Below are 18,563 nucleotides of genomic sequence, written 5' to 3' on the forward strand. Positions count from 1 at the left end.
CATTAGCATCTACCCGCTACTGGTGCGCTATGTGGACAAAAACAGGTTAGCATCTCTGTTAGCATCTCTGTTAGCATCTACCCGCTGCTGGTACGTGGACAGGAATATGTTAGCATCGTTAGCATCTACCCGCTACTGGTGCGCTACGTGGACAAGAACAGGTTAGCATTGTTAGCATATACCCGCTACTGGTGCGCTATGTGGACAAGAACAGGTTAGCATCGTTAGCATCTACCCGCTGCTGGTGCGCTACGTGGACAAAAACAGGTTAGCATCTCTGTTAGCATCTACCTGCTACTGGTGCGCTACGTTGACAAAAACAGGTTAGCATCATTAGCATCTACCCACTGCTGGTGCGCTACGATCATCTGCGTTAGCCACACAGAGCTAAACCCCAGACTCTGGGATGGATGTGACTGAAAGTGTTGTTTTCCAGAGTTGAATGTGAACCTTGATGTTTTCATATTATATTGATTTATAGTTGTATATTTATATGTGAACCTTGATGTTTCCAGAGCCGAGTGGCTGAAGGATTTCCAGAGTTATCTTGGTTTATAGTTGTATATATATTTATATATTTAAATATTCCAGGGCAGAGTGGCTGAAGGATTCCAGCCCGGAGTCTTGTTTTCCAGAGTTATCTTGGTTTATAGTTGTATATATATTTATATATTTATATATTCCAGGGCAGAGTGGCTGAAGGATTCCAGCCCGGAGGCCGATCAGCTGTTCAGGACGGTGGCCGAGGTTTTCATCTTCTGGGCAAAATCTCACGTAAGAAACCGCTGAGATTCAGGATTCATCTGTGAAGTTACTAAAGTTAAAGTTCTAAACCTTCACTCTTCTTTCTGCAGAACTTCAAGAGAGAAGAGCAGAACTTTGTGGTCCAGAACGAAATCAACAACATGTCGTTCCTGATCTCCGACACCAAGTGTAAAATGTCCAAGGTACGAAAATCTACAAGAATACACCGTAAAATATCTAAATCTATCCAGAAATATACACAAGGTTTATACAAGGGACGAGAATCTACGACACGAATACGGAACTGTAGATGTTTATTAAAACGATGATATTTGTTGCACTCTAGATGATTAAAACGGTGATGTTTGTTATTAAAACTGTGATATTTGTTATTAAAATGTGATATTTGTTTGTTTGTTCAGGGAATGTCGGACCAGGAGAGGAAGAAGATGCGGAGAAAAGGAGATCGTTATTCAACGCAGACGAGTTTAATCGTCGCTACGCTAAAGCGTTTGCTGCCGGTCGGGCTGAACATCTGCAACCCGGGGGAGCAGGAGCTAATCGCGCTAGCGAAGAGCCGCTTCAGCCAGGTAGCATTGCGCTAGCGAAGAGCCGTTTCAGCCAGGTAGCATCGTGCTAGCATCGCGCTAGCAAAGAACCACTTCAGCCAGGTAGCATCATGCTAGCAAAGCACCACTTCAGCCAGGTAGCATCGCACTAGCAAAGCACCGCTTCAGCCAGGTAGCATCACGATAGCATCGCGCTGGCCAAGCACCACTTCAGTCAGGTATTAGCGCGCTAGCATCGCGCTAGCATCGCGCTAGCATCGCGCTAGCATCGCGATAGCATCGTGCTAGCATCTCGCTGGCCAAGAACAACTCCAGCCAGGTAGCATCGCACAAGCAAAGCACCGCTTCAGCCAGGTATTAGCGTACTAGCATCGCGGTAGCATGCTATTTAAGAACCATTTCAGTATCAAACCTCAAAAATCGACATTTCAACTTTTTTCTCAAAATTTCGACTTTTTTCTCGAAGTGCATAATGAAAAAAAAAATCTTCCTCTAAAATATTATTTCTATTTTTCTCCTGCCCTGATTCTCTCATTTGTGGCAGCGAGTCGCTGCGTAGAAATTAGATATTAGATATTCGATATTAGATATTAGATAAAGCTGTTGTTGAGAAAACCTTTATTTATTTCCAACAGAAAGACACGGAGGACGAAGTTCGAACGGTGATTAGAAACAACCTGCATTTACAAGGAAAGGTAAGGATTATTTACCAATAATAACCAATAATCATCAATAATCATCAATATTAACCAATAATCATGTTAATAATGTTACACTTCACTCCCAAAAATGAGCTTGTTGAGCTGCTGTTTCAAGTAGATTTTCACTTAAAATAAGTAGAAAAATCTGCCATTTGTATTTATTTATTTATTTATTTACAGTTGGAGGATCCGGGGATTCGCTGTATTTGTATTTATTTGTATTTATTTGTATCTGTATTTATTTATTTGTATTTATTTACAGCTGGAGGATCCGGGGATTCGCTGTATTTGTATTTATTTGTATCTGTATTTATTTATTTGTATTTATTTACAGCTGGAGGATCCGGGGATTCGCTGGCAGACGAGTCTGTACCGAGATCTGAACCCTGAAACGGGAGACCCGGAGAAGACGGTGGAGAGAGTTCTGGTGATCGGACACGTGCTGTTCCACCTGGACCAGGTAAGACCTGGACCTGGACCTGGTCTAGACCTGGACCTGGACCAGGACTAGACCTATTTAATGGAACCGGTTCCAGCCTCCCGGCCGTGAGGCTGCAGGACTGGGGGTCGGCTAAGGTCAAAGGTCAGGGGTCAGATTTCACAGAATTCTTTGAGGCGTCTCCTTTTTACAGGTTAAAGTATATGAAGTCTGTACTGACTGAGTCATGTGACCAGTTCTGGCTGGATGACTCAGCAGCTGACTGCTGGTTGCCGCGGCAACAAGAACCTCTCTTCAGAACCTTCCGGTTTGGCTGTGAGAAAAACACAGATTTTGGATTCTGACAAGGTCTCAAATAACTCTTGATTTGTGAGAAAACCGTAGCTCGTAGCAGAAAAACAAAAACATCGTGAGAGACACAGAAGCCGGCAGATTCTGACAATCTTAATTTTATTCAGAAATCAAAAGTTTTCTTCAAAAGAATGTAACTCTGTCTTCGCACCGAGCTTACTCACTCATTTTAAGGAATCATTACAGTCAATGGGGACTGGGAAATGTATTGGCGGCGCTTCAGCCCCCCCCGTTTAAATTTTGTGCATACCCCGCCTGTCAAAGTCACATTTTATGAATCCATTTTATGAATTTTATGAATTATTTGTCTCCTTTGTACGGTTTGGCCGTGAGCTCGAATTACAAATAAAAAGTTGGGTTATTTTTTTACTGTTTCTCCCACTCTACCAACCGACACCCACACTCTAGATTTGACGAAAAAGTGATTTCCAGTCCTCGTCTGAGTGCTCATATTTTGAAAAGTGTACATCTTAGGAAAAAACTGTTTGGTGTTTTGGAGAGAAGAGAAGTTTTCCTCCGTTTTGAAGTTTGAATGACAGTTCTACGTGCAAGTATGAGAAAGTTAGGTGACTCAGAAAAAAGGTGAATTTTGGCTTTTTTTAACCTCCTCCCATCCACAGTGTGACATTCCGCGCCACACACATACATGGGAAAATCTCCCCATAAGTTTGGACATTTGGAAATGTTTTTGCACTTCGTGTGAAAACTATTTGTGCGACCGCTCTGTAACTTCACAGGACTGTAGTTAAATTCAGGGTCTACGACTTTCTAAATCGGTTCAGAATTTTTCGAGTAACGGTGTGCGAGTGGTGAGGCCCCAAAGTTCTCCCAATGCGTTCCGGATGGGCCAAAAAGCGCACGTTTTCGCACGTTGCGCAAAAACGTGCGCACCAATCGCTAATAAAAGTCATACCACTCGATTCCCGATTAAGGCGCACCTTTCTAAGTTTTTACTTTTCGCGTTTTCGCAAAGCTGCGGGACTAGTTACGCGCCGAAGTTTATACGGAAGAATAAATAATAAGCCTGAGCAATAATAAGAAGCCACGGCTACTACGTTTGTAGCCACAGCTGCTACGTTTGTAGCCGTGGCTGCTACGTTTGTAGCCACAGCTGCTACATTTGTAGCCACAGCTGCTACGTTTGTAGCCACAGCTGCTACGTTTGTAGCCGTGGCTGCTACGTTTGTAGCCACAGCTGCTACGTTTGTAGCCACAGCTGCTACGTTTGTAGCCACAGCTGCTACGTTTGTAGCCGCGGCTGCTACGTTTGTTTCCACAGCTGCTACGTTTGTAGCCGCGGCTGCTACGTTTGTAGCCACAGCTGCTACGTTTGTAGCCACGGCTGCTACGTTTGTAGCCACAGCTGCTACGTTTGTAGCCGCGGCTGCTACGTTTGTAGCCACAGCTGCTACGTTTGTAGCCACGGCTGCTACGTTTGTAGCCGCGATGGATTGATGGATTGATGGATTGATTGATTGATTGATTATGTCTGCAGGTTGAACATCCCCAGCGCAGTAAAAAGGCCGTTTGGCACAAACTCCTGTCCAAACAGAGGAAGAGAGCGGTGGTGGCGTGTTTCAGGATGGCCCCCCTTTACAACCTGCCCAGGTGAGTCCTGGTCCTGGTCCTGGTCCAGGTCCTGGTCCTGGTCCTGGTCCTACCTGGTCCTGGTCCAGGTTTCAGGATGGCCCCCCTTTACAGTCCTGGTTCTGGTTCCAGGGCTGGTTCTCATATATACATATATCCATACACTGCAAAAACTCAAAATCTTAACAAGAATATTTGTCATATTTCTAGTTAAAATGTCTCATTTTTAGTAAAAGAAAATCTCATTATATTATTATATATATAAATATGATATATTATATGAAATATTCGGGTATTTCTCTGTTTTCCAGACACCGCGCCGTCAACCTGTTCCTGGATTAAATATATTTGAATATTGTGAATATTTCTCTGATATTTCTCTGTTTTCCAGACACCGTAAACCTGTTCCTGGACTTGAATATATTTAAATATTTGGGTATTTCTCTGTTTTCCAGACACCGCGCCGTCAACCTGTTCCTGCAGGGATACGAGAAGTCGTGGATCGAGGCCGAGGAGCATTATTTTGAAGACAAACTCATCGAAGACCTGGCGGTAAAATACAAATAATATTACAGTGTTAGAGTCAGAAAAATACAAATAATATGTATGGGAGAGAATCAGTACCAGGCAGGAGGAAAATAACAATCATTTAGAGGAGGAAGGTTTTACTTTCATTATGCACTTCGAGAAAAAAGTCAAAATTTCCAGAAAAAAGTCGAAATGTCGAAAAAAAGTCAATTTCCAGAAAAAAGTCGAAATGTCGAAAAAAAAGTCAAAATTTTCAGAAAAAAGTCAAAATGTCGAGTTTAATGCTGAAATACAATTTTCAAGAAAAAATTCAAAATTTCGTGAATAAAGTTGAAGTGTTGAGAAAGGCGAAATTTCGACCTTATTCACGAAATTTCGACATTAATTTCAACATTTCGACTTTTTTCTCAACATTTCCACTCTTCTCCAAGTGCACAATAAACCAAATTTTCTTCCTCTCAGATATTTCTCCTCCTGATTCTGATTCTTTTCCGTCGTGAATTCATCCTGAAAGATCCAGATCAATAACGTTTTGTGTGCCGTGTTTGTGTGTTTTCTGTTTTTTTGTGACGTGTTTGTGTGTTTCTTGTGTGTTTCTTGTGTTTTTCCATGTTTTTCTGTGTTTTCTGTGTTTTTTTGTGACGTGTTTGTGTGTTTCTTGTGTGTCTCTTGTGTTTTTCCGTGTTTTCTGTGTTTTGTGCAGAAAGCCGGCGAGCTGGAGCCGCCGGAGGAAGAAGATTCTCAGAAACTCATGGACCCGTTACATCAGCTGATCCAGCTGTTCAGCAGAACCGCCCTCACCGAGAAATGGTGCATTCTGGGAGATTCCAGCCCTTCAACATTAAACACAGACTCTTTTTAAACTTTACTGTAGTATTTTAGTTCTAACACGGATGTACTGATGCTGATGAACACATGAACAGACGGGGTACCAGGGGCGGCACATTATACACTGCAAAAACTCTAAATCTTACCAGGAATATTTGTCTTATTTCTAGTTAAAATGTCTCATTTTTAGTCAAATAAAATCTTATTACACTTAAAACAAGACTCATCACTGGAAAAAACAACAATTTTCACCTGTTTCAAGTAAATATAGTCTTAAAATAAGTAGAAAAATCTGCCAGTGGAACAAGATTCTTTTTGCTTGTAATTAGAAGATAAATCTTGTCCCACTGGCAGATTTTTCTACTTATTTCAAGTGAAAATTTACTTTAAACAGGTGAAAATTGTCAAATAACAAGTTGTTTTTCTGGTAATGAATCTTGTTTTAAGTGTAATAAGATTTTTTGACTAAAAATGAGACATTTTAACTGGAAATAAGACAAATATTCCTGGTAAGATTTGGAGTTTTTGCAGTGAAGTTAGTTGGTTTATTCTGAAATTCTGGTGTAAAATGGAGTATTTGTTGTTTGGTTCTGGCTGGTTTCAACAGGGATTGAATTCCATCACATCTTAGATCATTTTTGTTTAGATTTAGTTCTGTTTTAATTGTAAGGATTGTATTTTATTGTTTTATATGTTAATGTTGGACCCCAGGAACAATAGTCTTCCCTGCAGGGAGGACTGATGGGGATCCGGAATGAATAAATAAATAAAATCAACCGTGCAGCATTAAAATACAGCCCTGTAACTCCTATAATGTAATAACTTTACCAATAATGTAATAAAATATCCTGACTGATATTGTAATAACATTTTTACCGATAATGTAACACCTTATTACATTATTGGGAATTTATTACATGGAACTCAAAGTCTGTAATTTAACCCAATAGTCATTCTGGTGTTTCAAATCCAGCATATTTAACATTCTTAAAACAAAAAAATGTAGAACTCTGAACTGAAAATGAACATATATATTACATTGTTTGTCAAGAATTACATTATCAGTTTTGAAGAAAAAAAAAAGACCCACCTGAAAATGTAATAAATTCCCAATAATGTAATAAGGTTTTACATTATCGGTAAAAATGTTATTACAATATCAGGCAGGATATTTTATTACATTATTGGGGAAGTTATTACATTATTGGATTTTACTACATTTTGAATTGAGTTAAGTGCAAATTTTATTACATTTTCAGGAAGTTATTATATTAGAAAAATAATTACATTATAGGAAATTATTACATTATAGGGTGAAATTATTATATTATAGGAAATTATTATATTATAGGGTGAAATTATTACATTGTATGAAATTATTACATTATAGGGTGAAATTATTACATTATAGGAGATTATTACATTATAGGGTGAAATTATTACATTATAGGGTGAAATTACATTATAGGGTTAAAGTATTACATTATAAGGTGAAATTATTACATTAAAAGGTGAAATTATTACATTATATGAAATTATTACATTATAGGAAATTATTACATTATATGGTGGAAATTATTACATTATATGGTGAAATTATTACATTATTGGGTGAAAGTATTACATTATAGGAAATGATTACATTATAGGAAATTATTACATTAGAGGGTGAAATTATTACATTATAAGGTGAAATGATTACATTATAGGGTGAAAGTATTACATTATAGGAAATTATTACATTATAGGGTGAAATTATTACATTATAGGGTGAAATTACATTATAGGGTTAAAGTATTACATTATAGGGTGAAAGTATTACATTATAGGGTGAAAGTATTACATTATACGGTGAAATTATTACATTATAGGGTGAAATTATTACATTATAGGATGAAATTATTACATTATACGGTGAAATTATTACATTATAGGGTGAAATTATTACATTATAGGATGAAATTATTACATTATAGGATGAAATTATTACATTATAGGGTGAAATTATGACATTATAGGGTGAAATTATTACATTGTAGGGTGAAATTATTACATTATAGGGTGAAATTATGACATTATAGGGTGAAATTATTACATTGTAGGGTGAAATTATTACATTATAGGGTGAAATTATGACATTATAGGGTGAAATTATTACATTGTAGGGTGAAATTATTACATTATAGGAAATGATTACATTATAGGGTGAAATTATTACATTATAGGGTGAAAGTATTACATTATAGGGTGAAAGTATTACATTATAGGGTGAAAGTATTACATTATAGGGTGAAATTATTACATTATAGGGTGAAAGTATTACATTATAGGGTGAAATTATTACATTATAGGGTGAAATTATTACATTATAGGGTGAAATTATTACATTATAGGGTGAAATTATTACATTATAGGGTGAAATTATTACATTATAGGGTGAAATTATGACATTATAGGGTGAAAGTATTACATTATAGGGTGAAATTATTACATTATAGGGTGAAAGTATTACATTATAGGGTGAAATTATTACATTATAGGGTGAAATTATTACATTATAGGGTGAAATTATGACATTATAGGGTGAAAGTATTACATTATAGGGTGAAATTATTACATTATAGGGTGAAATTATTACATTATAGGGTGAAAGTATTACATTATAGGGTGAAATTATTACATTATAGGGTGAAATTATTACATTATAGGGTGAAATTATGACATTATAGGGTGAAAGTATTACATTATAGGGTGAAAGTATTACATTATAGGGTGAAATTATTACATTATAGGGTGAAAGTATTACATTATAGGGTGAAATTATTACATTATAGGGTGAAATTATTACATTATAGGGTGAAATTATGACATTATAGGGTGAAAGTATTACATTATAGGGTGAAATTATTACATTATAGGGTGAAATTATTACATTATAGGGTGCTATAAGCCTCTTACCAACATAATGTTCCAGTCAACACTCGTTTAAAGTGGTTTCTTGTTCCGTGTGTGTTTGTGTTGCAGTAAACTGGATGAAGATCATCTTTACATGGCCTACGCCGACATCATGGCTAAGGTAACGGAAGCCTTTTTATTACGAGTATTTTCTTTTATGTAACCAATTCCGATTCATCGACTGTTTTCTCCGAACTTTCTTCCCTTTCCTCAGAGCTGCCACGACGAGGAAGACGAGGAAGGAGAAGTGAAGAGTTTTGAGGTTTGTGATCCGTCATTCTGAACAAACATCAGGAGTTTCTGCGTCTTTATTAATGAAAGAGAACGTGGAGGGAGTTTTTACACTGCAAAAACTCAAATCTTAAATATTTGTCTTATTTCTAGTTAAAATGTCTCATTTTTAGTAAAAAAAAAAAATCACTGGAAAAAACAACCATTTTCACCTGTTTCAAGTAGATTTTCACTTAAAATGAGTAGAAAAGATAAATCTTGTTCCACTGGCAGATTTTTCTACTTATTTCAAGTGAAAATTTACTTGAAACAGGTGAAAATTGTCAAATAACAATTTATTATTATGGTGATGAGTCTTGTTTTAAGTGTAATGAGATGTTTTGACTAAAAATGAGACATTTTAACTAGAAATAAGACAAATATTCCTGGTAAGATGTGAGTTTTTGCAGTAATTATGATGTTGCTTTACGTTGATTGTGTGGTTTGTTTTTGTCACATGAGTTAAATGTTAACACACTGATGCTGATGCTTTTACACAAACCAAGTTCCTAACGGATAAATAAAGTTATTTATTATTATTATTATTATTATTATTATTATTATTATTATCATTAGGGCCCTAATTATTGTATCTGTAGGAATTTTTAGGGCCCGACCACTTACAGTGCGAAGACCCTATTGTATCTGTAGGAATTATTCTTTCTTTCTTTCTTTCTTTCTTTCTTTCTTTCTTTCTTTCTTTCTTTCTTTCTTTCTTTCTTTCTTTCTTTCTTTCTTTCTTTCTTTCTTTCTTTCTTTCTTTCTTTCTTTCTTTCTTTCTTTCTTTCTTTCTTTCTTTTGACTACTGTAAATTAGGGCCTTTTTTCCCCCCTAAACGTGCCGCAAAAGTCCTGGTGATAAATGTGATATTTAATGGTTTTCATTAATGGGCGTGGCCTAACGGCTCAACAGCGCCCCCTTGAAAACTTTGTGCCTCAAGCCCCACAATAGGGTTTGACGTACATGCACGAAAATCGGTACACACCTGTATCATGTCACAACTTAAAGAAAAGTCTCTTGGAGCCATGGCCCAAACCCAACAGGAAGTCGGACATTTTGAACATTTTGAATTAATCACGTAATTTTGGCGAAATCTTTGCCATTTCTTCGGCCGTTAATACGGTATATTTGATAGTTTCTATTTTCTGCCATAACTTTTGAATGGTTTGACATAAAGACTCATGGTGGTTCATCGGACTCAGTTTTGAGTCCTTGACCTTTATTGGTGGAAATTGCACGTGTGAGGGCCCGTTCATCCGTTCATCGCTGCTTGCAGCTTTAATTCTTATTATTATTATTTCCTCCGCAGGAGAAGGAGATGGAGAAGCAGAAGCTTTTGTACCAACAGGCTCGACTCCACGACCGCGGAGCCGCAGAGATGGTTCTGCAGACGATCAGCGCCTGCAAAGGTGAGAAACTCAGAAACACTGAGACACAGAAACACAGAAACACGGGTTCAAGACACGTCTGGAACCACTAACTATGTTTATTAGTTTATCTGTGGGCCATAAGGCCTTTGAGTAGCCCATTTTTAAAATACTTAAAATAAAGATATTTTTGGCCATTTTCCAAACATTTGAAATACACATAGTGTACACATACATGTATGTGAAAACATGTTTTTAAACCTTTAAACCGTCATTTGGGGCGACCATTTATCTCAAAATTAATAGATTTCCATAACAAAATGTATATTTTAATAAGTATCAGTAATTAAATTAACTGTTCAAGAAAGATAGACACATTTTTCCTTTCATTTTTTGAAAACCATTTTTAAATATGTCTGTGGAGATTCATTTATCCAGGTAGAAAGTTCTTCTAAAAAGGGTTTTATTTTTAAAAACACTGGACTTAAAACATACTTAAAAACACAAGACGTTTCGGTGTTCATCCAAACACCTTCATCAGTTGTTTGGTCCACAGGAAGTAGCTCTGGCAGTTATAGACTCAAAGGAGTCACATGACTAAGGTCACATGACTGCTCAATGAGTGAGCCAGAGAAGATGGTGTCCCAGGAGCCTAAACAGATGCCCCTCCCCCCACCTGTGAGGTGGAGCAAGTTGGTTGGTCTGTTAAGCGCCGGGGTAATGTCTTCAAAACAGCATTGTAAGACGAGGACAAATGATGTCTCTATACCTGGATAAATGAATCTCCACAGACATATTACTGAGCATTTTGGCAAGGACAGCCTGAAGGTGCTACGGGAGTATGAGAAAACAGCAAGAAAAGTGGCAGAGTACAGGAACCATGTGCGCTTCCACCTAAGATGTCGGCTTCATGGGATCACACCAAAAAGCTTGCGCCTCAGATCATCCCTCAAAGGCCACAAAACAAAAGGTATTTTACAGAGAGCACAAAAACAGCTACTAAATGAAAGGATACGACAGGTCCATTTCACTCTTGATGTCTTGAAGCAAGAAGACAAACGGTTACATGAAATGTTGGCTACCAAATTACCAGAGGACATTTTACACAAAGTGACTGATTTTGTGCATCAAGCACAGTTGGCCCAACACACCAAGAGCAAGGAAAGACAAATTAAGAAGTTTGACTCTTTGTGCTCACACACTCAGGGCTTTGGACGGAATACTCCATGTGAAGAAAAATTTGATGGGAGTGAGATGTCTGACAAATGGGTGAAAAACCTGTCTGATAGAGAGCTCACAAAGCCAGAGATGGAGGTTTTGGCCAGAGGTCTGAACTTTGCAGTAACACCGGACCAAATCCCAGTGGTAGACATGATCACAGCAACCGAGTCAGCTATCCGGAACAATAACATCCCTGAGGATGTGGCTGAACAGCTTCGTGCTCAGGTTTCCATGTCTCTTCTGAATGCAAAACCCCCACCATCCAATCTCACCCAACAAGAAAAAAGGGCCCTGACATCTCTAAGTAAGGATGACAACATCACTATCTTGCCAGCAGATAAGGGGAGATGTACAGTGGTGCTGGATACAGACGACTATCATTCCAGGGTAACCAGCCTGTTGAGAGACCATAACACATATGAACTTCTGAAGAGAGACCCCACCAGCAAATTCAAGAAACAGGTAATCAATTGCCTACAGTCTTTAGAAAAACAAGGAGTTGTAGACCGCAAGCTATACTATCGTTTGTACCCAGGAGAAACCACACCTTGTCTTTATGGTTTACCGAAAATACACAAGGACAACTACCCCCTCAGACCAATTGTCAGCAGCATTAACTCAGTTACATACAACATTGCAAAATACCTGGCCACTGTATTAGCTCCATTAGTTGGTAACACGCCACACCACATACAGAATTCTAAGGATTTTGTGGACAAAATCAGTGGACTCTCTATGCAGAAAGATGAAACCATGGTGTCATATGATGTGACATCCCTGTTCACATGCGTACCAACAGCATTGGCAGTCGAGACAGTGCGGGAACGACTGAGCCATGACCACACACTAAGGGACAGAACACAACTCAACCCAGACCAGGTGAGCACCCTGTTGGAGCTATGTTTGAGTACCACCTATTTCAAATATAAAGAGGTCTTCTATAGACAGAAGCATGGCTGTGCTATGGGCTCCCCTGTGTCTCCCATTGTGGCCAACCTATATATGGAGGAAGTGGAGAGGAAGGCACTGGAGACTTACAGTGGAGCTCGTCCCACTCACTGGTTCAGGTACGTGGACGACACATGGGTGAAGATGAAGACCAATGAAATCGGCCCCTTCACTGACCACATCAACTCTGTGGATAATTACATCAAATTCACAAAAGAGGAGATGAGGGAAAATCAACTTCCCTTCTTAGACTGTGGTATAAGCCTGGGAGGAGAAGGAGAGCTTCAAGTGGAGGTTTATCGAAAACCCACGCACACCGACCAGTACCTGATGTTTGACTCTCACCATCCTCTGGAGCACAAACTGGGAGTGATCCGCACCCTACAACATCGGGCAAAGACCGTGCCCACCAACCCAGAGGCAAGGGACAAAGAACAGAAACATATAAAGCAAGCGTTAAAACAGTGCCACTATCCTAAGTGGGCCTTCACCAAAACACAAAAGAACCAGCAAAAAGATCCAAAACCAGGAAACACCAAAACTCCAAAACCCAGAAGAAGTCATGTTGTCGTTCCATATGTGGCTGGACTGTCTGAGAAGTTCCGAAGGGTTTTCTCCAAGCACAACATCCCTGTGTACTTTAAACCTAAAAACACCTTGAGACAGCGGTTGGTCCACCCTAAGGATCAGATTCCCAAACATCAAAAGAGCAACCTGGTGTATGCAGTGAAATGCACAGAGGAGTGCAAAGAGCTCTACATTGGGGAGACGAAACAGCCGCTCAGCAAACGCATGTCGCAACACAGGAGGGGGAATTCTTCGGGACAAGACTCTGCAGTCTACACCCACCTACAAAAAGAAAAACACAGTTTTAGGGATCAGGACGTCCACGTCCTGGACAGAGAGGATGGATGGTTTGAGAGGGGCGTAAGGGAGGCCATCTATGTGAAAGTGGAGCGGCCCTCTTTAAATAGAGGGGGGGGACTGAGACATCATTTGTCCTCGTCTTACAATGCTGTTTTGAAGACATTACCCCGGCGCTTAACAGACCAACCAACTTGCTCCACCTCACAGGTGGGGGGAGGGGCATCTGTTTAGGCTCCTGGGACACCATCTTCTCTGGCTCACTCATTGAGCAGTCATGTGACCTTAGTCATGTGACTCCTTTGAGTCTATAACTGCCAGAGCTACTTCCTGTGGACCAAACAACTGATGAAGGTGTTTGGATGAACACCGAAACGTCTTGTGTTTTTAAGTATGTTTTAAGTCCAGTGTTTTTAAAAATAAAACCCTTTTTAGAAGAACATTTTTAAATACATTCTATCCATAATGGCAGTGTCACCCTCTTACTTACTCTAAAATTCATAAAACTGATTTAAAATGTGTACAAGGTGTATCCACTTATGCATGCTATACCAATCATTTATATTTGAACCAGATAGACATTCAATTTTGAATTTGATACAGAATTGCCATTTGTTGGTTACCCCACATGACAGGTGGTCACCCTTATAGATCCATGTGGTCACCCCACATGATGCTTTCAAGTTTAATCAAATATAACAGGCTAACAGTTAGCTATATGATCTAAGCTAGCTACTTCTCACCACATATCACTAACAAATGTACCTTCAAAATATAGATTTGCAAATAAAAGTAATTATTTACAGTTTTAGGGTGGTCACCCCACATGATATCAAAATGTGACGTATACACTGCAGCAGTTAGAAAGAGGATTTATTTGTAAAGGAGAGAGAGACTACTGACCTGCAGGTTGTCTCTCTGGGACCCTCATAGAGTAACTGGCTGATGCAACATCCTCTTTGAGATGATTGTCAATATAAAAGTCCCTCAATTGTATTTTTTTCATGGTCACCCCAGATGATAATTCAGATAATGAACATAGTCGGACAAGATTAGTTTGTGTATTATGATTGAAATGTGTGTACAAATGTTCCATAACTTTGTCAATAAATCTAAACAAGTTTGAAAGTATGCCCAATAGGGCAAGCATTATTTTTAAATTGTTTTAATGTGATTTAAAACCAGTTGTCCAAACAGAAGTCAAGGCCGGACGGTCACCCCACATGATGCTTTCACACTTCAGATGGCAGAAAATGACCAATAACCAACATGTTTAAATAAAATAAGAGTGGGCACATGTCGAAGGAACGTATTAGACATACAGGTTATATTTTTTATTCATTTTTATGTTTATTATTAGGTAAAAAGTTCCATCGGACAGAAAAAGTAAGCGTCACGTCTTTGACCCCTGTGCAGATTCCCGTCAGCTCTTTCCTTAAACACAGCTCGTCTTCACATTAAAACTATACATTTAAAACATACTGTTAAAAACAAAACATAAAGAAAGAAATAACATGACAAACCTACATTAAACTTTACATGTAAATCATTATCTTGATGCAAAAAAACATACATGAAACATTCCAATATCCAGTAAAACATCATCTAAAACCCCGGCTCTTCAGCGCCGCCCTAGTGGAGCTTTTTACAAAATGTTTGACCTTTTTCCTTCCTTTTTTCTTTTTTCTTCATTTTTTTCCTTTTTTTCCTCTTTTTTTGTCTATTTTTTCTTTTTTTCTTTTCTTTTTCTTTTTTCCTTTTTCTTCTTTTTTCCTTTTTTTCTCTTTTCCAGTGATAACTCTTGTTTTAAGTGTAATGAGATTTTTTTTTTACTAAAAATGAGACATTTTAACTAGAAATAAGACAAATATTCTTGTTAAGATTTTGAGTTTTTGCAGTAGTTTTTGTGTAATTATCTGTTTTGGGTTCCCTGCAGGTGTTAATAGATATATTATAATAATATAATTATTCCTGCAGGTGTTAATAGATGTAATAAAGTATAATTATATTTTATTCCTGCAGGAGAGATGGGTCCCATGGTGTTATTAGATATAATAAAGTATAATTATATTTTATTCCTGCAGGAGAGATGGGTCCCATGGTGGCGTCCACTCTGAAACTCGGCATCGCTGTTCTCAATGGAGGAAACTCCACCGTCCAGCAGGTAATCACGTTTTATTACCTTTTATCATGTTTTATTACGTTATTATTGTCACGTTGTGGTTGTTAAGGACCCGAACGCAGGAGAGCAGGAGGAACGAGTTCACGAAAAAGGATTTATTTGGCAAAAACAAGAACAAAAAGCTGCTGCTTTAGCAAGATCAAAACTGATAGAACAAAAACAGGAATCCAAAAACCACGAGGAGAAACAAGGAGGAGGAACCAGGAAACAGGAACCAGGAAACAGGAAGCAGGAAACAGGAACCAGGAAACAGGAACCAGGAAACAGGAAACAGGAACCAGGAAACAGGAACCAGGAACCAGGAAACAGGAAACAGGAAACAGGAAACAGTCGGGACCAACAGGAGCAGGACAGACCAGACCAGATATATTATTATTATTATTATTATTATTATTATTATTATTATAATAATTATTATTATTATATAACAGAATAACGAGACACAGGGGACGACAATCAGACCAGATATAACAGAATAACGAGACACAGGGGACGACAATCAGACCAGATATAACAGGATAACGAGACACAGGGGACGACAATCAGACCAGATATAACAGAATAACGAGACACAGGGGACGACAATCAGACCAGATATAACAGAATAACGAGACACAGGGGACGACAATCAGACCAGATATAACAGAATAACGAGACACAGGGGACGACAATCAGACCAGATATAACAGAATAACGAGACACAGGGGACGACAATCAGACCAGATATAACAGAATAACGAGACACAGGGGACGACAATCAGACCAGATATAACAGGATAACGAGACACAGGGGACGACAATCAGACCAGATATAACAGAATAACGAGACACAGGGGACGACAATCAGACCAGATATAACAGAATAACGAGACACAGGGGACGACAATCAGACCAGATATAACAGAATAACGAGACACAGGGGACGACAATCAGACCAGATATAACAGAATAACGAGACACAGGGGACGACAATCAGACCAGATATAACAGGATAACGAGACACAGGGGACGACAATCAGACCAGATATAACAGAATAACGAGACACAGGGGACGACAATCAGACCAGATATAACAGAATAACGAGACACAGGGGACGACAATCAGACCAGATATAACAGAATAACGAGACACAGGGGACGACAATCAGACCAGATATAACAGAATAACGAGACACAGGGGACGACAATCAGACCAGATATAACAGAATAACGAGACACAGGGGACGACAATCAGACCAGATATAACAGAATAACGAGACACAGGGGACGACAATCAGACCAGATATAACAGGATAACGAGACACAGGGGACGACAATCAGACCAGATATAACAGGATAACGAGACACAGGGGACGACAATCAGACCAGATATAACAGAATAACGAGACACAGGGGACGACAATCAGGGCAGATATAACAGGATAACGAGACACAGGGGACGACAATCAGACCAGATATAACAGGATAACGAGACACAGGGGACGACAATCAGACCAGATATAACAGGATAACGAGACACAGGGGACGACAATAACGAGACACAGGGGACGACAATCAGACCAGATATAACAGAATAACGAGACACAGGGGACGACAATCAGACCAGATATAACAGAATAACGAGACACAGGGGACGACAATCAGACCAGATATAACAGAATAACGAGACACAGGGGACGACAATCAGACCAGATATAACAGAATAACGAGACACAGGGGACGACAATCAGACCAGATATAACAGGATAACGAGACACAGGGGACGACAATCAGACCAGATATAACAGAATAACGAGACACAGGGGACGACAATCAGACCAGATATAACAGAATAACGAGACACAGGGGACGACAATCAGACCAGATATAACAGGATAACGAGACACAGGGGACGACAATCAGACCAGATATAACAGAATAACGAGACACAGGGGACGACAATCAGACCAGATATAACAGGATAACGAGACACAGGGGACGACAATCAGACCAGATATAACAGAATAACGAGACACAGGGGACGACAATCAGACCAGATATAACAGAATAACGAGACACAGGGGACGACAATCAGACCAGATATAACAGGATAACGAGACACAGGGGACGACAATCAGGCCAGATATAACAGGATAACGAGACACAGGGGACGACAATCAGACCAGATATAACAGAATAACGAGACACAGGGGACGACAATCAGACCAGATATAACAGAATAACGAGACACAGGGGACGACAATCAGACCAGATATAACAGAATAACGAGACACAGGGGACGACAATCAGACCAGATATAACAGAATAACGAGACACAGGGGACGACAATCAGACCAGATATAACAGGATAACGAGACACAGGGGGCGACAATCAGACCAGATATAACAGGATAACGAGACACAGGGGACGACAATCAGACCAGATATAACAGGATAACGAGACACAGGGGACGACAATCAGACCAGATATAACAGAATAACGAGACACAGGGGACGACAATCAGACCAGATATAACAGAATAACGAGACACAGGGGACGACAATCAGACCAGATATAACAGGATAACGAGACACAGGGGACGACAATCAGACCAGATATAACAGAATAACGAGACACAGGGGACGACAATCAGACCAGATATAACAGGATAACGAGACACAGGGGACGACAATCAGACCAGATATAACAGAATAACGAGACACAGGGGACGACAATCAGACCAGATATAACAGAATAACGAGACACAGGGGACGACAATCAGACCAGATATAACAGGATAAGGAGACACAGGGGACGACAATCAGACCAGACATAACAGGATAACGAGACACAGGGGACGACAATCAGACCAGATATAACAGAATAACGAGACACAGGGGACGACAATCAGACCAGATATAACAGGATAACGAGACACAGGGGACGACAATCAGACCAGATATAACAGGATAACGAGACACAGGGGACGACAATCAGACCAGATATAACAGGATAACGAGACACAGGGG

General features: G+C 39.2%; 1 protein-coding gene across 1 annotated transcript in view; it reads left to right on the forward strand.

Annotated features, from left to right (window-relative positions):
- ryr2a (ryanodine receptor 2a (cardiac)) overlaps positions 1 to 18,563 on the forward strand; it is a 267,704-nt gene that overhangs the window by 187,640 nt on the left and 61,501 nt on the right. Inside the window, 12 exon segments of the mRNA XM_061709313.1 lie at positions 687 to 774; positions 855 to 947; positions 1,167 to 1,334; positions 1,949 to 2,008; positions 2,349 to 2,474; positions 4,300 to 4,412; positions 4,847 to 4,943; positions 5,623 to 5,729; positions 8,772 to 8,823; positions 8,917 to 8,964; positions 10,282 to 10,381; positions 15,457 to 15,536. Coding sequence (XP_061565297.1) covers positions 687 to 774; positions 855 to 947; positions 1,167 to 1,334; positions 1,949 to 2,008; positions 2,349 to 2,474; positions 4,300 to 4,412; positions 4,847 to 4,943; positions 5,623 to 5,729; positions 8,772 to 8,823; positions 8,917 to 8,964; positions 10,282 to 10,381; positions 15,457 to 15,536 — 1,132 coding nt within the window.

The sequence above is a fragment of the Cololabis saira genome, chromosome 19 (assembly GCF_033807715.1).
Source record: "Cololabis saira isolate AMF1-May2022 chromosome 19, fColSai1.1, whole genome shotgun sequence".
Classification (NCBI taxonomy): Eukaryota; Metazoa; Chordata; class Actinopteri; order Beloniformes; family Belonidae; genus Cololabis; species Cololabis saira.